This window comes from Chlamydotis macqueenii, chromosome 14, assembly GCF_036417535.1.
Source record: "Chlamydotis macqueenii isolate bChlMac1 chromosome 14, bChlMac1.mat, whole genome shotgun sequence".
NCBI classification, from domain to species: Eukaryota; Metazoa; Chordata; class Aves; order Otidiformes; family Otididae; genus Chlamydotis; species Chlamydotis macqueenii.
The window spans coordinates 17,562,699-17,585,089 of NC_141569.1; the positions used below are offsets into that span (position 1 = coordinate 17,562,699).

At 44.7% G+C, this 22,391-nt stretch overlaps 2 protein-coding genes across 5 annotated transcripts; both read right to left on the reverse strand.

The window, feature by feature from the left end:
- Positions 1 to 754: 754 nt before the first annotated feature.
- On the reverse strand, positions 755 to 4,397 carry TXNDC15 (thioredoxin domain containing 15). The gene is made up of 5 exons (XM_086759139.1): positions 4,258 to 4,397; positions 3,688 to 4,127; positions 2,985 to 3,148; positions 2,626 to 2,756; positions 755 to 1,805 (listed from the first exon to the last, which is right to left on the reverse strand). The coding sequence occupies exons 1-5, from the start codon at positions 4,307 to 4,309 to the stop codon at positions 1,609 to 1,611; spliced, it is 984 nt and encodes a 327-aa protein (XP_086615265.1). The 5' UTR covers positions 4,310 to 4,397; the 3' UTR covers positions 755 to 1,608.
- Positions 4,398 to 9,199: 4,802 nt separating this feature from the next.
- On the reverse strand, positions 9,200 to 21,949 carry C14H5orf24 (chromosome 14 C5orf24 homolog). 4 transcript variants are annotated; one of them, XM_086758749.1, is made up of 3 exons: positions 21,810 to 21,949; positions 13,451 to 13,880; positions 9,200 to 11,580 (listed from the first exon to the last, which is right to left on the reverse strand). In XM_086758749.1, exons 2-3 carry the CDS (start codon positions 13,875 to 13,877, stop codon positions 11,540 to 11,542), a joined length of 468 nt encoding a protein of 155 aa, XP_086614875.1. In that variant the 5' UTR covers positions 13,878 to 13,880; positions 21,810 to 21,949; the 3' UTR covers positions 9,200 to 11,539. The 4 variants fall into 4 exon arrangements, with proteins under 4 accessions (XP_086614875.1, XP_086614872.1, XP_086614874.1 ...); XM_086758746.1 differs by adding an exon at positions 20,649 to 20,738 and having other exon boundaries at positions 9,200 to 13,880; positions 21,810 to 21,913; XM_086758748.1 differs by lacking the exon at positions 21,810 to 21,949 and adding exons at positions 20,649 to 20,738; positions 21,054 to 21,485 and having other exon boundaries at positions 9,200 to 13,880.
- Positions 21,950 to 22,391: the final 442 nt, after the last annotated feature.

Consider the following 22,391-nt stretch of genomic DNA (forward strand, 5'->3'; position numbering starts at 1 on the left):
CCCCCCCCCCCCCCCGCCCCAAACCGGCGCTGTGCGGGGCGGTCACGGTGCGGGCGGCCGCCGCTCAGATCGCAGCAAGGACGCTGCGTTTTGAGTTCCGTAAACAGCACCGAAAGAGTCGCTTTCAGGCACTGTTTGTAAAGATATCACTATTTATTTCGAGGTACGGAGATAATTACCTGGGAGAACCCAGCCCTGGGCCTCTCAAGCTAACGCTCCAATTAAATGCTCAAAATCTTGATTTTTTATTAATAAAATACTTCCCAGCTTTATCTTCAATAACACCCAAGTTTTACCACTGTGGTTTCCTTTTAACACCTAGAAATACACGACCTTGAGTTTCCAAAGGGGAAAGATGTGGCCACCAGAAAAATACGTGAAGAATTACATTGTAGGGATATGAGCTTTGTCAAGCAACAAACCTTAAGACTTTGTTTCTTTTTACCTCAATTCGCACCCTAGAGCTTCCTATCAGGGCACTATGGCAAGTCCCCACCACGTATAGATGCTATGCACTCAAATAACTTAAAAAACCCACACAAAGTCCCAGTCCATACCTTATTCAAAGTCTTCCGTACTAATTACCAGTAAACCCTCATCAATTCTTTACGTAGCCCCAGCCACGGACTGTGCAACCGGCAAACGTGTTAGCAGAAATTTAAATAAATCTCAAGACCGGTCTTGCTAATTTAGGCAGGTGATAGGTACTGCAGAAGTTGCACGCTTTAATCCTGCAAGAAAGTGACTTAAAAGGTTACACTAAAAGCCTGATTTATTTAAAAAACAGTAAAGACAATGAATGCCATTCTATGGGAACATGGTAAATAAGCTGTGTGTCGCACACACAAAGTGAGGCGAGCTTTGGCAGTTATTCTAAATCTCAAAAAACTGCCACTAAGTCAAAACTCAGAGCGCAGCGACGAAGGAAACCAGCACCCAACCCCAGCACCAAAGGTGGGAAGTGGTCACTTGGCAGGGGTTGTATAGCACGCTTTTGAATTGTTCGTACTGCTGGTATACACGCCGTTAATACTAAAATCTTTTCAACAACGGAATAACTCATTTGAAGCGCACTATTTTTAAAAACACCTTCTTTACAGTTCATTTTACCGACAATCAAACTGAGCCACGTCACATTCAGCAGCGTTCCCCCTTGCAAGCTCACACGCCTGCAGGATCTGCAAAAGCAGATCCACAGACTCCACCACAGCGAAAGCAACCCTGCTCCTACGCCCAGCAGCACCGCACTGACAGGCCAATGTGCTGTAAGAATCTCATTTGATCTACAAAGCTCGGGGACCTCTTCAGAACAGCAAAGCAGAACGGAATCACATATTTACATCAAGGTCCATGAAAGGTAAGCTGGTCAGAGAAGCTTAATAAATACTTTTTTGGTTCATGTTTTTTTCATATTTGTTTACTTACCACATTAATCGCCATGAATTTGCTTTGTACAGATTCAGTAGTTGATAAATAAAGCAAATTTTTAGTCAAGATGATAAACGATAACCAACAAATTCAGCAGTTCATTCTTACGTACTTCTAGTCCACACAAATTCCCGCTTTACCAACAAGCAGGAAATTCTGTCCCTATTTCAGCATCTCGGATTATTCCTGATGTTCGTGCTCCTGTCCCGGGATCAGCCACCGAATGCTCTCTGTCCGAACGGTAGCGTACATGACAAAGCTAGCCAGGAAGAGCAACGAAAACAGCAGCAGCCAGTCTATGCCTTTTGTCAGAACGCTGGGCAGCGGGCCTTCCCAGTCTTCCTCGGTCACAGCCACGTCGCTTTTAGCTTCTATACCTAAAAAAGAAAACAGGTGATCAGCACCAGTAATAATCGTTAAATACAGAGAAGCTGGCTCTGTTTGGAGCTTTGCTCCCCGCCTCAGACTAAGGCGCGTGTACAAACTCAAACTCAAAATTTCAGCGGGATGGTCCTCGTATGGTAATGTATATCCAGCATACAGTTTACTTACATAAAAACATACTGATTTTTATGTTTGTTTTCGTTGTTTTCCTTCCACAGCATAGCCTTGTGTAAGTTTGTGGAGCTTTTTTGTTTGTTTTGAGTATTTCTGCTGTATTAGCAAATATAACAATTTCTGGTCTCTAACGGGGGCTCTCATCGGCCTATGCACAGGTTTTGCTTCTCTCAGAAGAGTGCATCACCAAAGAACCAGAGAGCTGGCTGGCGCTGGGCTCACAGCGTGGACAGCTAAATCATGGAAACTGGAATCCTTCTGTCTCCTCCAGCACAGGAACCGAAACCCTCTTACCCCCCTGGGCTGCCAGCCTTACAAGGCTCTGACAACGATCCCAAGGTTCACCTGCCTTTATTCCCAAATCAACTACTTGGGCAGAAAGATGTGCCCGACCCTTCTAGCACCCTCTCCAGTTAAACGCTGCTGTTTCCCCCCACGCTGTGACAGCAGCCCAGTGAGCTGAGTCTCGGCTTTCAGCACGCCCTGAAATCCAGCTCCCTACAGCAACTGATTACATAAACCTCTCAGGGCCCGCATTAAATTCATTTTAAAGAACAAGGAGCAGGAAGAGGAAAGCCCAGTTTGGAGCTAAAAGCCAGCCTGTTCCTTCTATTGACACATCAGGGCTGATTTACATACCTGTTTGGTTAAAAATGAAGTCTTTTAGTGTCTCTAGTGTTCTGTCTGTATGATTAAATCTGGCCATAGGTTTAGCACCTTGGAAAAGGAGGATATTTGGTACAGCCACAGTTCCAAATCTCGTCGATAAACTGGTGAACATAAAGCAAATACAAAGCATGAAGGAGAAGAAACCCACTAGAGGAAGAAACAGAGATAGTCACCATACAGGAAGCATCAGTTTTACTCAATTAAACTGTCACTTTACAAGCGAGAGGGGAAAAAAATAAAATAAAAAAAATAAAAAAGAAGTCACTCACTCCTGTCAAAGCTTGCTAATGGAAATAAACTGATGGTCAAGCACAGGAAGTCTAAGTTACCTGCTGTGCTGAGATGCATCCAGCGCCAGGAAGCGAAGAGTTGGAAACGCTCGAGGTAAAGAATTAAAGTGAGGTGCCAGACTGGCAGAAAAGCGGCACCACGGCGTATAGAACAAGACTAACGTACAGTCGCTGCTGTTTGGGTTCAAGAACTCCATCAGGTCCTTTGAGAAAGCAGAAGAAAAGCAAACATGGACAATTACATATTTAACAGAGTTAAATTCTACGTAGAAATGCATCATTCAGCAATCAGAGACTTGACAATACTTACCAAGTAGCTGCACATTTGTTTAACCTTTTTAAAACAGGTGGAGAATTGTATTTAACCTTTTTAAAGGTTGTTTCTAAAGTTTATTATTAAAAAAAAAATATATATACACAACCATTACAAGAAACAAGCCAGAAGCAGACACTGGCAGTAAGAGCCATTAACAGTTTCAGAGGGAGACACTGGTCCGCGCAGCACCAAAGCTGACAGTTTACTGCAGGCACACGGATGAGAGACACAAGCTGCATCTCCAGTTTTTCCGCTCAGAATGCCGCGGAAAGGCTCCTCGCCCTGACATTTCCTCTTTTTGATAGTACAGAGGATGTTATGCAAGGAAACACTGACAGAAACACACACGCGGCGCTGAGGGGGCATCCTCCACCAGCCTCACGCACTCAGGGTAACGCCAAGCGGCGAACGGGGCGATGCGCTTACCTGAGACACGTTGAGGATCTGCAGCGTGAAGCGCTCGACGCCGGTGATGTTTCTCTCCTCGCAGTTCACTTTGGGAGCTTTGGCGCTGTCGGTGCTATTCGACTCCTCGGCGGGCGCGGGCAGCACCGTTTCCAGCACGGCCTGTTCCCGGCCCGGGCCGCCCGCCTGGCCCACGGCAGCCGCAGGGCCGCTCCCCGCGCCGCACCCATCGCCCCCGGCCGCCGCGGCGCAAGCCCCCTTGGCGACAGCGGACTCCAGGCCGTCCCTCGCTTCCCCCGGCACCGCCGAGAGCCCCACGGCCTGCTGCGCGGGGAGCCCGCTGCCCAACATCGCGTCCGCCATCTCCGCCGTCCGGTACCGCACCGGCTCGCCGCCGCCCTGCGCGGAGCCGTCCCCGGGGAAGCGGGGCTGCCCACCGGCGCTCTGCTCCGTCGCCGCCCCTGCGCCGGGAGGGAAGATGTCAGCTCCGCGCTGCAGCCGAGCACCGCCCGCCCCCGGGGAGGCCCCGCACACGCCACCCAGTCCCCAGGGCCCACCCTGGCTGCCGCAGCCGAAGCCCGCCGGCCTCACCTGCAGGGAGGGCCGTACCGAGCCAGGCCAGCGCCAGCAGCAGCCGCCACATCCTCGGCTCGGCGCCGGCCGCGGGCCGCCTTCCGCAGCGCTGCGTCTCCCCGGACAACGGCCACTTCCGCCGGACCTCTGGCCCACTTCCGCTTCCGGCGCGCCGCCGCTGTGCGTGCGTGCGTGCGTGCGTACGTGCGTGCGTAGCGCCGCGGGGTGGCCGGCTGCCATCTTGTCCGGGCTCGGTGCGGGGTCAGCCGTTCCGCGGCCGCGGTGCCGCGCGTTCGCTGTCGGGAGGGCGAGGTGCGCCCAGCGTGCGCCCTTCCTCCTCCCACCGCTCGCCTTGTTTCTGTTTCTGTGGGGAGAGGCCTGCGGGCGCGGGGCGGGGACACGGTGCGGTTGATGACCCTCAGGGAAGGGACCGACGTCTGGTAGAGCTCAGCGGTGCGCGGCAACGGGCGGAGTTCCGCTCGAGTCTTAGTCCCTGCCAGTGTGAAAGACAAAAAGTAGGGGTTTTAACCAAGTTTTCTTGTCCCGGCCCTTCCGAACCCCCTGCACGGTAGGGGTGCGTGTTCGTTGGCGCCCAGGGCCAAGTCTAGCGACGGCTGTCACATGCGGCGTAACGGGACAGCCGCACCGCCTGAATTTCGGTCTGGAGGTCGGCAGGCACGTTCCTGATGATTTAAATTGGTTCAGGTCAAAAATACTTGCAGCGAGGGAAATGTCGACCCGAGGACTTTGACAGGATGTTACAACTGAAGGGGGATTACGCACCCTGATTTCCAAAAGTGCATAATCCGGTGTCGCAGCCCCGAGGGTCGGCTCCGACCAGGAGTTTCCGGCAGCAGCGCCTGCCTGCCGAAGGATTTGCCTCCTTCCACCTGCTACAGACAAGCACAGATTTGGTTTGGGATGTGCTTTCGCATGAAAACTGAACTTTAACCCACAGCCAGGCTGGCGTAAGGGTAAAAGGCTGCAAATTAAAGGTGTATTTTTTAAAGCTAAAAAGAAAAAAGATGAGCTCTTGTCCATCGGCATATCAACCAAAGGTCCCAAGCTGAAAGGCAAGATAAGCATTCTAGTATTTATTTTTAAGAAATAAGATAATATTCCTACTGCCACATGATGAGTTCTTACTTGCCTTCAGTTTAATAGGACTATATGGGGCGTTCTGAAAATGCTGATACCCTCTTTTTTACTGTGTTCCTTAACGCTGCCAGCACCGCACAGTGAGATTTTGCCAAAACTTTGCATCTGTCAAAATGTGTGTGAGAATGACGAACCAGGAGAGTATGAGCCATACACACACACTGGGAAGAAGCGAGGAAAACGCTGTACATGCGCGTAAATGAATCCATTACAGAAATGGGGTTTTGGTCTGGTTTTACTAGGGGACACTTCTCCAACTCTGTCCTTTCTTATAGCGCACATTTTCTTGGATTTTTTTTTCTTTCAAAGTACAATTTGCATAAGCATTGAGGACATAGAAGTCTAAAGATAAAAAACATGAGGTTTGCACATCGAGGGAAGGTACTTAATTAGACCAGCTGATACAGACCAAGCAAGCAGGGCTGAAAGCAAAAGCAAATAAGGAATCCAAGCTAGTGCAGCCAAGTCGGGGAAAAGCTGCTCCATTCCCAATTGTCTTCATCTTTCAGTTTTGGGCAGAGCGGCATTTTCAACTTGAAAATAATTTTCCTTCTCCTGGCCAAGGAGCGCACGCGGTTCTCAGCTCCGGGCCACCGAGGTCTAGCGTCCCCGCTGCCGCAGCGCTGGATGGTGTCAGATCTCAGACAGAGGTGGCGATATTCCAAACCTTTAAGCCACTCTCTGGCGGCATACCTCCACCTGAGACACTTCCCTGGAGTTAATCCTAACAAAATATCCTTCATACCGTAACACAAATCCAAAGGTTTGTGCAAAACTGCACTTTTTTATGGTGACTATAAATCATCTATGAACAGAACACAAGTGAACTCCCAAGAACTACAGATAGTCAGGCTTTATCACACCCAACTCACAACAAATTTACTATCCCAGTGCTTACGTATTACAGAGAAGGCACATTTCTTACAATATCTGCCAGTTTTGTTGTAAAACTGTTTTCAGTGGCTGACATTTTTCTGATTTTTAATGCCAAATGTCTGTTTTCAGGAAAACGTCTAGTAAAAAAAATACATTTGTTTTGCATCTGTTAAAAAACCTTGGACACACTAGAAAAGCTCTGTTTGCTGGGGAAGGATCTGATAGTTAGCAGAGAGGAGAATTTGCAAAATAGGAAATAATTTGTTCCGCCCATGAATGAACACCAAAATGCGGTCATTTGTGCATCTTCCGATTTCAGCAGCTGGACTTCTCCCCTCCCCAGATTTCAGTCGCACTGGGCAAGCTCCTTCACGGCAAGAGACGGAGCGAAAGGGGACACAGACTGGGACAAAGGGAACGCCAGGACCTTCACCGACACCAAGGTTTCCGCTCAAGGATCCTGCCGCGTCCTCACAGCTACCACAGTCTGTGTACTCGGTAGCGCAGGGATGAGGAAGGAGAAAACAGGACAGGCATTCAAGCCAGGAGCGCGGGCTGAGGTCGCACGGGCACCTTTAACCTACACCTAAATTGGGGATGCACGACTTTATCATCTGTGTTTTCTCAATGTGGCTGCAGTTGAATATTTCAATTTAAAAATACGACCACTTGAAGCAGTAAACACACATTTTAGCATTCTGCATATCTCAAAAGCCTACCCTAAGTAATCAAACTTGCACTAATTGTTACTGTGATGATTTTTTCGCTAATTAGAACAAGCTTTTGTGGTATGAAAATAACAACATGAAAGGCAGGAAGATTTATCTGCCTCAGATGATTTAAACAAGAATTCCACAACATTTTTCAGCTTCAAAGTAGTTCAAAGTTGTTAACTAATGATTCCTTCCAGCAACCCTGCAAGATACACAGGTATTTTCGCCGCGTTTTTACCGATGGGAAAAAGGAGACATTGCCATCCCTAGGCCACGCAGGGAGCCTGGGCGAGAGCCAGCTGCAGAACGCGGTAGCTTTTGGGCTGCCAATTCCGTATGGTCAGGCCACACCTCTCTTAAATGTTAAACAGTAAACACAGAGCCACAGGCAGAACCGGGATAAAAATAGCATGCAGAGCAAGGCAGCGAGACAGTCCTTTACTTTTAGGCATTACAGCTTTGAATGATTAACTGTCAGAAAAAAATTTCATTTGTCTTGGTCCAAAAAGACACTCTGTTGAGCCAGCAGATTTAATAGGTACGAGATCACTGATTCACACTCTATTATTTGCGTTACTTTAAGAGATCATACCGAGGAGGTACAAAACAATAAAAATGCCAGTCCAGCCCCAAAGCAAGCCTTGGTGTCTCATCAGAAATTCAATTATTAAAAGATACAACTAGCTTAAAGACTCCCTCAAGATGTCCAGCTTGCATAGCTGACACCCCAACACTGCTAGTCTGTCAGCATGAATAAAACATAAACCAGTCCTGTCATCAGAGACCGCACCCGGCCTCGCACACCAACCGCGTTATCACGGGAACAGACTGCGCTGCAACTCGGTTCATGGCATGGCAGAGAACACAGCAGCTGTGGAAGCAGTCAAGCAACTTCCGACACAGCTGAAAAGCCTGTGTTCTTACACGATATAATTTATGACTGACTTAATATCTAATACCTAAGGTTTCATTACAACCAAGAAAATCCGTTTTTGCTCAAGGAATCACATCCAGGAACTGATTTTTTGACCAGGATGTAGCAGACTGTAGTCAAACTCTGTTATGAACACAGTCATCTTGAAACCCAAATATTTAGAATTGCCAGAATGGCTAACAATAACAACAACCAAACAAACAAAGGCATCAGATGTCTTTTTCAGGTAAAAGCAACTTAAAAAACTGCAGCTGACATTTAAAACATTTCAACCCTAGATGTATTCAGGGCCTTTAAAAGTATGTGGAAGAGAAAACAGGGTGTTGAAAAGTAAGGGAAGGATGCAGACCTAGCAGTCTAGATTGCAGCTTCTGGTAGGCAGACCCCATCCTGCCGCAAGGTTACTGAAAAAACTCAGCTGAGAGAGGGAGAGAAGGGGTGGTGGGGGGGGGAAGGTAGTATGGAGAGCACATCCTCAATGTGTATTTATCCCTGAATACAGGGATAAATATCCTTGGGTTTTGGTGTAGTTTTTTTTTTAATACCCCTATTTTTCACCACAGAATAATGAATAATGACCACCATTCCATGAAAAAAACAGTTTACAAGTACTTTCAAATTGATTTCCATATGCAACAGAGGAAAGAAGCCAGCAGCTCACTATTTATACATACATAGCTAGAACTCCTTTCCTCCTCTCTTCTCATATTTGAGTGAAAGGATAAGAGCAATTAAGTTACTGTAGCGGCATTTTCAAATCTTTAAAAAATAAGCAACGTTCCTCTATTTTCTGATACCTTGCAATCAATATGGGCTCTTTGCCTTAAGTCAAATATATGGGACTTGCCTGTAACAAGCAATGCACATGCCATGTTGTAATTCAGAAAGCAAAGCATACTGGAAGGGTAGGCTTACTTATTCAATTTAAAAATCGCCCAATCCAGTGGCCTCCCAGCTCTCACAAATCCTATCTGCATTTTGAAGCCCACACAGGCATGAACACACTCAGGCTACTGCAGTCGGATGCAATTACACTTCAGAGAGGCAAGGACAAAGACAACAAGCCACCGGATTTTGGGTGAAATCTGTACAAGGTGTGCCAAAACATTTCAGTGTCTGTTCGAGCCACTTAAAGATGACTGAGACGTCAGGAGAGCAAACAGCATTTCCAGTTACAAGAGAGAAGGGTTGCGGTTATTGGTCTGGTAACATTGTCAACAGGCATCTTCAACCAGAATTTAAAAGATATTAAAAAAAAAAAAGCCCAGAGAAAATAATGTTAGGTTTTAAAGTATTAACTTTATTAATAAATATACATCCATATGATGATGTAAATACAGATCATGAACACTACTCCATTCCCATACACATAATTGCACACGAGTAGCTCAAGTTCATGGACATAAAAACATACACAGTATCTAATCAGGCTTTTTACAGCAGAGGACGGGGTGCTGATACTAGTTATTTAACAGATTACTCTTTCCCCCAAAGCAAACCTGTGGAAAAGCAAATGATGAAAGATTAAAGTATCAGAAAGTGGTTCAAATTTCAGAATACAGATTTTTTTCTATTTGGGGAAAAAAAAAAAAAATCACATGGAGGAAGGTCTAGTGTCTACTAAAGTCAAATATATTTAAGCAGTGTTAAAATATATGCATTAAAATAGAGAAGAATAAACTTTTGTGGTCAGAAATGAAGTCTGCAGTTCAGAGTGTTTATCATTGTTACCAACTGCTTTAACTGCCAACTCTAAGGACAGCGTGAAACATTATTACACATAGAACAGGACAGCAGAGTCACAGCTAATGAAACCATCGGACGAATGACTTCACATTGCTCTGCCTTTTAAAGCTCTTCGAAAATGGGGGAGGGAGTTAAATTCTCGTCTGAATTACTCTGTGTACTGTAGTTCCAAGTAATTCTTTTCACAGACACATCACTTTTCACTGACAAGGCTTGGTTTTGTCCTGACTGAACTCTAAGATCTTTCAGACAAAATGAAAATATATTCATTCAGAACAGAGATCTTTAATGGCTCTTAATACATAATTATTTTGATTAGTTTAAACTAAATCTGAGCTATAAAGAACATTGCTTTAATGACACAGCTAACTGCCGGTTTTAAAAATACTATCTTTGATACCAAAGTTAGCCACTTCTGATGGTATCTGATTTTCTTCTGTCAAAATATGGTGCTAGCATCTTGAATATGTCCAGTGCAAGACTTTATAGTAGCAAAATTATTTGGTTTTAAAGTTTAAGTAAATTTAATCAGAAACTGAGTAGTAGTTACTATATGTATATTAAACAGTGAACTTGTATAACATCATTGAGGAATAATAACAAGCTAATACATTTCATTTATGTATAAATAAGACGTTAGAAATTTGATAATTAAAAGAAATTCTTAAAAAACAAACTTGACATGTAGATCTTCTGAACAGTGTTAACATACAACAGTGATCCTAGCTTATGAATAGCTGAATTATGATATATAATATAAAATAAGCAATTTACCTTACAAGTAATGTTTTCATACTATGGCGGGAAAAGGCCAGTTTTCCCATGGGTGCTAATAAAGTTTAGGCATTAACATGCTGTTTCAGTGTTTGTCATGGAAAGAAAAGTGTTGAAGAAAAGCACAACGTATTCTGCAGATTACACACAGGAAATTCCATTTCTAGTTCACTTCGAATCTCTTAACTTCTTTTTTCTTCCTGTCACTGCGTGGCACCAGTAAAATACAGTCGGATATAAAATTAACCAGAATTAGGAAATGCCCAGCAGTGCACTTCTGGTCTCCTTGCCAAATCTGGAGTGCCAAGCAGCCCATTACAGACTCTCTGAACACTTTTCTACATTATGCTCATCATTTCACAATTGACAACGTTAATTTTTTTTTTTACTGGGATTATGTTCCATCTGATATAATTAATAAACACGGTAACAAACAGAAATTGCTTAGATGATTTCATTATTTCATCAGCATACTTGAATACAGAATTCATTATACTAGCAGAACAGCAATACATCTGCATGATCTCCTGACACACAGCACAGCACCATCGAGTAGATGCACAAGTGAGAAACGGAACAGGAGCAAACAGGGTAAGAGGAGGAGGTAAGAAGTGGAGTTTCTCCAAGGTACAGTGGTGACATGCAACACGTTCCTTGCCAGCGAGGTGTGACACTCCTGCAGTTACTACATTCAGCTGAAGAGGACTGCTTTCCCAGCTGAGCTCAGAAAGAACTTAAAGCAGTCTTTTGTTGAAAAATCATCTGATTAAAAACAGCCAATACAACACAGATCCTGAGGGAGAATTAACTCATCTTAGCATTTTGCGTGTGTCAGAAGTTACATCGTTCTCAGAAAGACTGCTAAATTTCAGACTCACGAGTTTGTTGAGGAACAGAACGTCTAACTGGATTTCATAGCTTCAGCATGAAGAAACTATTTTTTAGTAGCAGTTTAGCTGCCATTAGTTCATCTATCGACTAAGGAGCCATCCAGTATAGTTGAGGTTCATTGTCTTAGTTGCCAGTGCATACACAGTTCCCCCAAAACAATTCAACACACCTATTGTAAAGTACAGCATAAAGTCCCGCTCAATATGTGTTAGGCATCACTGGAACACCTGAAGGCTTGCTGCTTTTTTCCTGATAAAAAAGGTATGAAACATCTGTTTCTTAAGTTGTCATCACTGAAATCAAGAGTTCTCATCACAATGACAGCAGGCCAGAAAAGCATTTATGTTAACAAAAATTATCAGCATCATTACTCACTCAGCACAGGCTCAATTTAACCCACGCTTTTCTGCTCCCCCAAATCTGCAAGCTCTATATATTCCCCCTCCCCAGATATTTGAAGCTACAAATTAATCATAATGTTATATTATATGTGAAACTACTTAAACATTCTTCCATATTAAAAAAAAAAAGCTTCAACTCCAGTAAAATAAATTTAGAACAAACAATATGCAACATTGAGGACTGGTTTTTCTGAAGTCTAGATTGAAGTATTTTGCACACACACTCACACACTCTCTCACACTTCAAAAAAAATTAAACACACCCAGCTGAAAAATGGAACATTTCTTTTGGAAGGAGTGGAGGTTTTAGTTTGAGTCAGGAAAGGTATTTATAGTTAACCAACAACTTTTTTTTCAGCTTGCATGCATAGATGAATTACTTTATATCTGGGGTCTAGCAGTGCAGTAAACTGCATCCTGTTTGCATCAGCTATACAGTTTGCTTTTATAAATCATGAAAATGGTGTCCTTTGGTAGATATATAAGCTTCCATAACTTATACTATATTTAAGTGTCAAACAACGAAATAACTGTATTTCCAGGAATATCTGGCAAAACTAAGTCTGAAAACTTGGCAACAGTGTCTATTTAAAAAGTTTAATTTGTAAACATTATAGATTAATACTTTAAAAGCTATTAAACTGTCGCCACCTAAGCACAGATTTTAAAGGCAAAAAGCAGTGTAAATAGCTATTTACAGATTTAAGAACATACTGTTTAATATTAACCAAGTGCATAACTAGAATGAACAGTACTTAATTTCTTATAAAATATTTCAAATTTCAAAGAATTACTTGTGGTTTTGGTATATGTACTACTAGGTATTTCAAAGTTACACAGCAGAATCCTGTAACAGCATAACTAAAAGAACAGCTATCACCTAAAGGCAAAGTCGCTTGTATTAATAAGGCGCTGTGAAGCTGTAGCATGCTGTACAAATGCTCAGTTTTCTTTAATATTTTCAAAAATAGTTTTGGAGCATTAGTTGACATTAGTCTTAATGCTACAACTCCAGGAAACAAAAGCCACCTGAAATCAGCACTTTAAAAAAAGGTTGAGGTTTTTTTGTTTTGTTTTGTTTTTGAATTATCTATTTGAGGTCTGTAGAAGCTCCTGCAGAAGTGGAAAATGGAGCTTGCTCCTTCCTTTATCATTTTTTTCTTATCAAGTAAGAACCCATCTGGCTAAGTTCCTTATTGTGGGATAGGCCACATCATGAACCAACAGCCAGCTAATTCTGTCCTCCTTATTTCAAAATGCGTAACCACACAACTCGATTTACCAAAACTGAACGTAAAACTAGGGACGTGGACATTACTTGAGTATCGACACCAAGGCATATGCATCACTTCAGACTTTCCTATAAATTATGATCGAAAACCAACAAAACCCCCTTTAAACCAGTTCCTTCTCAACACTGCTTCAAAAGTTACTGAATTGCACCTGTAGGCTATGGCATTATTTGCATAAAAATAAAATCTAGAAATTCAGACTTAGGCAAACACTACAACAAAATGCAAGAAACATGCCAAAATTCAGAGTAAAGCGCGTTAGTAAGGAGTTACTAATTCCTTCCTTTCATTCATTAGGCTGTTGCATTTTGCTGCTGGTTTCACCAGCAGCATGTACTCCTCTGTTATGCACCATAGGATAGGGAAAAGCTGCACTGCCACAAGTATAATTTAGATTTGCAAGCCGTGATAGAGCTTTAATGCTACCTGGAGGTCTGCCTGGGCTGACTTTGTATCCTGCTGCTTTAGTTGTACCCAAGGGTCTGCCTGGACTTGTCTTAAATCCAGCTGCTTTGGTGGTCCCCAGGGGTCGACCTGTGCTGGTTCGGTACCCTGCTGATTTTGTGGTCCCTGATGGCCTTCCACGTTTCCCAGAGCGGTTGAGGTTTTTCTTTTTCTTTAGTTCGTCTTTTGTCTCTATATTCCGGCCACTTGTGGTCTGCAAGTGGGAGTCGTTCAACGCTTCTTGTCTCTGGCACGCAATCGGTTTGTGGCTGACTGCGTGGCTGTATTTACTTTGCTGCGTGGCATACAAGTCAAACTGATCGGCAGATCTCACATTGTCTTCGTTAAGGCAAGAACTCTTGCCGGTGCCACAGAAAGCTGTATTGCTGCTGGCAACAGGGTGCATCATTTTCTACCAAAAATAAGAGAGAGAAATATGTATCAATATGCAATAATACTGCAGCATTCCACAACTGAGAATCTTTCAAAAGCTACCTTTATTTCTTAAAATTAGTCGGAACGACTTTGTCTAGTTTTAGCAAGCAGTATTGATGTCAGTCAATTACTTTTTTAAATGAAAAGTTTTATTAATCTCTCACTTGATGTTTTGCATGGTAACCTTTATACACAGTTAAAAATGACAATTTAAACTACGTATTATTCAGAGAGCTATAATTAGGGAAGAAGTATGTTAATGAACCAAAGAAGAGCATTTCAGCAACTAAGATAAACAGTATCTGCTCACCCACTGCGATTTCAAAACCTAACTGAGTCTTACCTAAATTCTAGCCATTCTAGTTGCAAGATTAACTTACCATCTGTGAGTCAAGGAAAAATATGGTATCACTCTCTTGATTTAGCAGATATAGGCTTCTAAAGATTTTTGTTATTGTTGTTGTTTAACTGCAGCAATTAAATTAATAAAACACTGATAATTTTTGTCATTTCTTGTCGCAATTGATGTGAAATAAAGAAATAGGTAAGGCATTCAGCAAAGAGCATGCTGCTATAGTTGGGAAAGCAGAGGTACAAAAAGATGCTGGACTGCAGAAATGAACTGCTGTCCTACTTAGAGGAGCAGCTACAAATTGCTGGTAATGCTAACTCCAAGACAAGAACTTTGGGAAAAACAACACGCCTCTTACAGACATGCATGTTGTCACACATCTCCAAATATTATGGAAAACAAATGCGGCTCATTAAGGTCAACAACTGTTTTATCCAGCCTGCTCCTTTTGTTAGACAAAACCAGCTTGAGCTGTGCCCTGTTTACAGAGGTCTACTTCTTCAAACATGAATCAAAGCCCCATCTTGAGGACGGCAGAAGGGTGACTCTCACCTGCATGTTCCTGCAGGCAAATCCCGCTTCCAATGGACAAACTGACATCTAGCTGCTAGAAACCACAAGCAACTATTTCTAAGTAAGGCGATACTTATATCCATCGTATCAAATCCCTGCAGCATATGTACTGGGGCAGAATCACAACGATTAACAATATTACTGGTATTCTAAAACTTCTTTAGTATTAATGCTTCTAAATATCAACTGCACAGATACTGCCTCAGATTTCTTAATAGTGGCGACACCGTAAAAAGCCAGCAAGACATTCACAGAGCAACACGGTATTTTTATCCGTTCAGCTGTATTGGTTCTACAACTTAAATAAGCCATAAATAATCAATTTAAGATAATAATATTTAGTCATCCTGAAGAAAAGATTAAGGCAATCAATATCTGTCTCGTCAGAGTATTTCTGAGCCCTACAGTCACACTTAGAACACCAAATATTTCTTCCTGTGGTAGATTTCTCCAGTAGGGAAGGTCTGGAAGATTTACTCTGTTTTCCCTGCAGTAGCTCAGGAATATCACCTACAGCAACTCAATTCAAATTCTACCATTGATTACCAAATGAATTTGGCAGTTACGAATGCCTCCTGCTAGCCACAGAGAAAGCACACAGCAAAGGCTGTTTATTCAGGAGCAAATCCCTGTGCCCTTTTCTTATGATTCTCTGCTGTAACACCCAGTTTACCTTGGCTCGGCAGACGCATGTTACAAGGTACAAATAGACGAATATGGTTTTACGTCAAATAGTGAAATTATGGCATTAATAGATTCTAAGTATTAGATATTAGAGATGATCCGAGTGCTACCATTCTGGTGTGTTGAATGGGGTACAGTGGAAGAAATGTGAAACCGCTGTTATTGCAGGTGTTGACTAGCAAATGAAACAACTAAGAGTAATTAGCAAGCCTGTGCTTAGCAAAGAACAACAAAGTAAGCCACGAGTCAAGAGACCAGACAGACTTTTCTGTGCAGCAATAAAAAGGAAGTTAAATTTTCTACAATTAGTCAAAAGAATGTTACCTTCCTTTAACCCCACTAGAACAGGGCCCACAACATCGCAAAAATACCTGGGATTTTTCACGATACGTAATTGCAAACATAAGGGTCCTGATAATGTACTTTTGCTGCCGAGAGAGTAAGCCCAGCGGCTCTGAAAGGCTATTCATCTGTTTGTTGATACACTAGAGGACACTTGGAACGGTTAGCAGCATTCTTGTCTCAGTACTCACTTTAAACACAGGAATATTGGCTTCAGCCCCAAAAAGCCGCCACAAAGAAGGATCAGTTCAGCTGCCCCGTATCCGAGGAACACACCAGAGCAGGGAGACTGCGCTGAACAAAGTGGAGGCCCCTGGTATTACTCAGGAGACTGACCACTGCTCATATATGTCCCTGTCTACGTTACATTCTTATTCTCTGCTTTTTCCCCTCATTACAGTCAGGAGGATTTTTCCTACAGACACCATCCATCTTTCCTGGGGAGAACCATCGCGGGTACTCCTGGACAGTGAATATATCCTGCTGTAACTGGCAAACACTGGAGCTTCATCACCACATGCATGTGCTTTGTGTCTACTGTAACATCCCTGAAAGCTCTCGACAAACACTACCCTTAGCTACAAGACCTGGCTGACGCTAGCTTACCTTCCATCTGGCAACAGCTATATCACTGTAATTGATGAAAGAAGACAGACATACAGACCAGTAACTTTAAGATTTCTTACAAGAAGCAGCTTTAAAAAACCCCACAATCTTGGTGGAAGACTGCCAACAGGATTTTTTAAATGCTTTTTCTTTTCCCCTCTCTGCACCGTTTTTCATCAAACCATGAAAATTTCAAGTAGTAGCCAAAGTTTATATTCGGTGTTTTTAGATTAAAAAAAAAAAAAAAAGTTTTTAGACTTTAAAAAAAAAGTTTCAAAAAGGAAATCTGTAATTGAGCTTAATTACCCTAAAATGGACATCTCCAGCATAATTTTACTTCATTCACATTACAGCAGGGAATAAAAGAATGTAGTGAGTCTATCTGTAGAGTGGAAGCAGGTTTCTTGGCAGGGAGATATACAGTACAAATGAGAACTGGTATAAAATGCAAAGCTATGCCAATTTAAAACTCACACTCCAGCTAAATTGTATAGCCAAACACACACAACTTTGTGTGCATTCTTAACTAAAACTGTCCAGAAAAGTTTCCAGTGAAAAAGAACTTTCTTGTTTTAAACCTGTAAATAGACACGTAAATGATATCTGTAACAGTTTACTTACATCAGTTTTTAAACTGATTCAACTGACTGGTTGAATGTCTCTGTGTAAACAAACAGTTAAGATGAAGTACTGTAGGAAGAAAATGTAGTTGTATTTCAAGAAGATTTTTACTGGAAAGTGGCTGTAGAGGATTTTCTATATGGATGTTTTTCTGCCTGGTAATTTATTTCTACACAAATGCTGGGGAAGGGAGAAGACAACTGGATAAGCTAGCTTCGGGAAAAGAAAGGCAGCATTAGAGCTTCCCGTGCAGCAAAGCACAGAAGCTTCACTGTTGCTAGAAATAAAGAAAGAAACAAGACCATCCATCTGGGACCCACAAAGCTTTGCTGCAGGAGGATTTCTGGATATGGTATGGACTCCTCCTTTTAAAGCACAACTGCACTGCCACTCCCCTGAGTGCCTGCAAAGTTCACCTGCTTTAGCACTAGCTAGGTGAGTGTGAAGATTTGTTTTGCTCAGATGACAGCCAGGCTACTGGCTGGATAATACTTTCAAACATCACGCCCTTTGCCTTCTTCGTGGGCAGAATTTAGCTGCCAGCACAGGTAAGATGAAAACTTCCAGGAGCAGAGAAAGTACGCAAGCCCCTCGGGACAGGCACTCGCTCATTAAATATTTCATACTGAGTACCGGACCTGTGACCCATTATCTGCATTAAGCAGAACAATCAATTCCAGCGTAAGAAGCAAGCAACTGCTCTGGTCTCGCCCACCCCAGCCTGCTTTCTGTAATACAGCCTGGTTAGCACCAGAACAAACCTGACTCAGCAAGTGCTTTCGACTTCTGGTAAAACCCGCTGGAATCAGAACAAAACTGGGAGTACTTCTCTGCTACAGATTTTCAAATGATGAATACTAGGAAAGATAAACTCCTATTGCCAACAGGGACAATTTTGCTTTTAATGAGGGTTAGTACAGAAAACCCACTCATTTTTCTGAAGTTTTCCACCGCTGAGCTTGCAATAGTTTCAACAATATTGACAGAGCTGTAGGAGGCTGTAGCAGTACATTTTCATCATCATCCAACACATACAAAGTATATGACATACTGCTTACAAACACAAGCAAATACAAGTATTATTTCTGCACCAGAACTCTCAACACCAGTTCTACCAATTCAAGCCACTGGAGCGGAGCACAGGACCGGCTCTGTTCAAGGCCTCTGCATAAAGAACGCTCTATGCCCCGTACGACAGCGCCGGGGCTGCGGGCCCTGGGGAGCACCGAAGGGCTCATTTTCTTTGCAAGGGGGAGTTTAAGCAGCAGCACCACACATCTTTCGCCTTTCAAGGCTGCAACAGAGAGATGGTATTGGTTCTGGTCTTCCCTCTTGGGATAGCAGGGGTGAGAAATACTTTCATCACTCAGTGAAGAGAATGAATTATATCAATTTAAATGTTTTTCAAGCGTCCCTTTTATTGTCAGCTCCTTTTCCACATGTTAACCCTTGCAAAAGCAGGGCCTTACCCAGTTTTTAAAGACCTGTAACCGCTTGTTTTCACAATGTTGTGCCTTACCCCAAGTATTCCCGTAAGTGTAAATATTTTAAATATCTTAACTATGAAATCCTATCAGAGGCACAACGTACACCGTAACACCTGAACCCACATTTGAAATCTAATCTGCTTCTGAAGCTGGATAATCAGTTTCTCCAAAATGTGCTTACAAAGCACTTTCCGTAGCTGATTGCATAATACGATTTTTCTCATCATTTGACACTAGGTAAAATATATTAAAATCAGTCAAAATATAACAAACAAATTCTCTACAGCTCGCTAGAGCTAGTACATGGTAACATTCTGCATGATAATTCTCTCAATTACTCACTGCAAAAACGCTAAGAAATGAAGAGTTTCCCAAGCAATACAAGGACTTACAAGTGCGATCCTTCCCCCAGTGACCCAGGGTCATTTTCTTACACGACAGAAGTTAAGGGAAGGGTCATTTGGAGCAGATACACCCACCCTCTTCAAATTCCTCTTTCCCAGACGTGCCAGGTGGACGGGAAGCCTTCCCTCGCAAAGGGGCTGTGACTGCTGCTCCTAACCAAAGAGCTGCAACCTGGGGACATCTCTGTGCCCCCAGGGAGCTCAGATCTTCTGACTCAGAGGCCCTTGGAGAAACAGTGATCTCCAAAGCCCAAGCACCAGCTTTGCATTAAAGACAGACCTCAGCGCTGCTCTGACAAAGATTAGATATTGTCAGGCACTAGCTACACTAAGTGTCAAGTAAACAGTGAACTTTTGGAAATCGTTCCTGATTTGATTGCAAAACCAGGCAAAGAAATAATTGTTACGCTCTCTAACCTTAAACAAGTCAGCCATATCTAAGGGCAGAGTTTCACTAGATGCCAACATCAGCAAGAATGTCAGCTGACTTCTTCCCACCCCAAAATTAAGATAATATAACCATGTGATCATGAGAACTTGAAAGGGTTAAGACAGCTTCACAAAAATTAAGGAAGATTATGTAATGATCTAATTAGCTGTGAACTTCCACTTACACTGACACAATTGACAGTTTGGTTTCATAATCAATAGAAAGCACTCCGAACCCACATTTTTTTTGGACAGGACAATCTTGCCCTTTCCTCTTCTCCTGCATTCCTGCTCCTTGTGCCAACGCTAACTATTTTGCAAGAGCAGGACAAACCAACACCAGGGATCTGACCCAGGTGAAAACTAATCCAACAAGAAAGAAAAAGCAGCAGCTGGCTGGCACTGAGGCAAGAGAGGAACAGAAGCATAGCTTTCCATTAGGAGCACAGAGATGGACTGAGGTCCCAGGCCAGCCTAAGCCGTGTTACCCACTGGCTGCCACTGACCCACTCCCCCCTGGTCCCAGTTACTTAAAAAACTAACCAGACCTCAAAAAGATGACTTTCACAACTTAATGGACTTAAAAGACCTGAATGAAGGGTATGACAAGTCCCAAACACAGCACAGGGAATGGAGGTTGGGGGAAAAACTCCCACAGCTGGGATGGGGCAGCGCAGAATCCAGGCAGCCATCAGGCCAGCCAGACTGGCTTAGAAGAGTAAGGTTGTGAAACTGCACCCTGATTATTCTGTGGTTCTGTAATTACCAAACTTCAAGGCAATCCAAATATGCATATGAATGACGGAGCAGATAGAGGTAGATCTTTATAAAGAAAGTATTATTAGTGTTTGTGAACTTGTCCATTCACCTCAAGGAGCTATTCCCAGGTAAACAGGAGCAGACCTCGCCATAGCCTACAACAACGGCTTTGAGGAGCTGGAGATGCTTATTCATCTCCGTGGGTGTTCTCGCCCACCCGCTCTGCTCCCCAGGGAACAGACCTCGCTGTAGTCTAGAACAATAGCTCGGAGAGGGGAGAGGTGCTCATTCATCTCAGTGGGTGTTCTCACCTACTCTCTTCTCTTTCCCTAGCCTCCTCCCACAAAAAGGATCTTGAAGCTTAAGAGATGGATCAAGCATCTCCTTCCTGATGTGTACTTCCACGGTGTTTCTCTGCAACAAGACTAGTGCGAAAGGCTCCAGACACCTGTCAGCACGCCCAAACACAGCCACTGCAGCGCACTCACGCTAGACTGCAGAAAGACAAAGTCCACTTGTTGAATCTATTCAACAACGGCCAATGGACAAACCTTTTTGTTTAAGGTTGCATCTAAAACCTGAAGGATATGGATATGGATTAAAAAAAAAAAAAAAGTTGTGAGACAAATTGTGGCATCTGAAGACTGAAATAGAAATAAACCATGATTTAAGAAATATATTAACTGAGTGTTCCTCCTACTCTTTCATTTTACAAAAATAAAAACCACGTGGATCAAAATAACTTACTTTCTTTAAAGAGATATCCAGAGAGAAATGCAAGCAAATTAAAGGTGCAACTATTCACTAATTAGTTACTCCAGAAGGGCTATGCACAAATAAGGCTGAACTAAACTATCTGTAACTATCCACACGGATACACAGCATTCACACACGTTACGCTGGAAGGCAGAGAGGCGCAGAGAGGCGCAGAGGGAACGTAGCAGCGGCTATCCAGATACCCTGACACGAAAGTCAGGCGCTCCTTGGGTATGGCAAGGAAACACATCCACGGGCTGTTAGGCGTCAACTGCAGGCACCGAGATCCCGCACGCTAATGGAAATACGTTCTAAGTAAAAAGCACCGCACACACGCGATCCCCACGCACGATTGCGGCGGGTGCCGAAGGGAACTGGTAATTCCTGAGCACAGGGGGGAGGCTGGGACGCAGCAGGAGGCCAAGGGCCGGCTGCGGGGACAAAGGGGCGGCGCGGCTCCCTCCGGCCCCGGCCCGCCGCGCCTGGGGACACGGTGGGGGGGGGGCCTCGCCTCGCCTGTCACCGGTCTTGCGAGGGTGGCAAGAAACACGGGCCCGGCCCAAACCCCTGCTCGGCCCAGGGTGCGGCCTTCTCCCCTCCGGCCCTGGGCACGGCCCGGCTCCCTCCTGCTCGGGCGGGGGGGCACAGCGGGACGGGGCGGCCGTGGCGCAGCTCCTCTCCCGCGGCCCTGCGGGGCCGGCTTCCCGCAACCCGAAGCGGCGCTGAGACAGGAGCCCTGTGAGGAGACCGGGGGATCCCCCTCAGCGGCGGGGCTGGACGCGGCCCTCCGCTCGGCTCCCCTCCCCCGCCGGCCGCGTCTCCATCTTGCCCGCCCGCCGCCTCCCGCCGCGCGGAGAAGGGGCCGGGGGGACGCAGGCCCGACCCGCACCTACCTGAGGGGATCGGGGCGGCGGGCGGGCGGGACGGAGGGAGGGCGGGAGGGAGCGGCCGCCTCCCCCACACCCCGCCGGGCGGCTGCAGGCAGCTGCGCTGCGGCGGGCGGGCGCGGGCGGGAGGGCGGGCGGGGCGCGCTCCCGAGCCGGGCCGCGCCGCGGGGGCGCGCGGCGAGCGTGCGCGGGGGCGGGGCCGGCGGGGGGCTCCTCCCGCCTCTGAGGCGCTGGGTGGCGGGGACCAGCCGCCATTTTGTCGTGCGGGCGGGAAGGCGGCGGCTGGCGGGCAGCCGGCCGAGGTGCGAGGCTGGTACGGAGGCCTGAGGTGAGGCCAGCCTGCCTGCCGGCGCCTTGCTGTCCCACTCGGGATGAGGAAGAGCCGTCAGGACGGCCCGCAGCAGCCTTCAGCACAGGCTGTTGCCATCACCCTGGGCCTCTGTGACACAGCAGGGGAGCAGAGTAGGGTTTGCTGAGCAGCAGGGTCAGCACTGGGCCATCATTCCTGTTCTTCACCTCATGAATAGCAATATCTGTGCTTGTGTTTGTGTCTGGCTCTGAAGGATAAATCACTGATTTATAGATGTA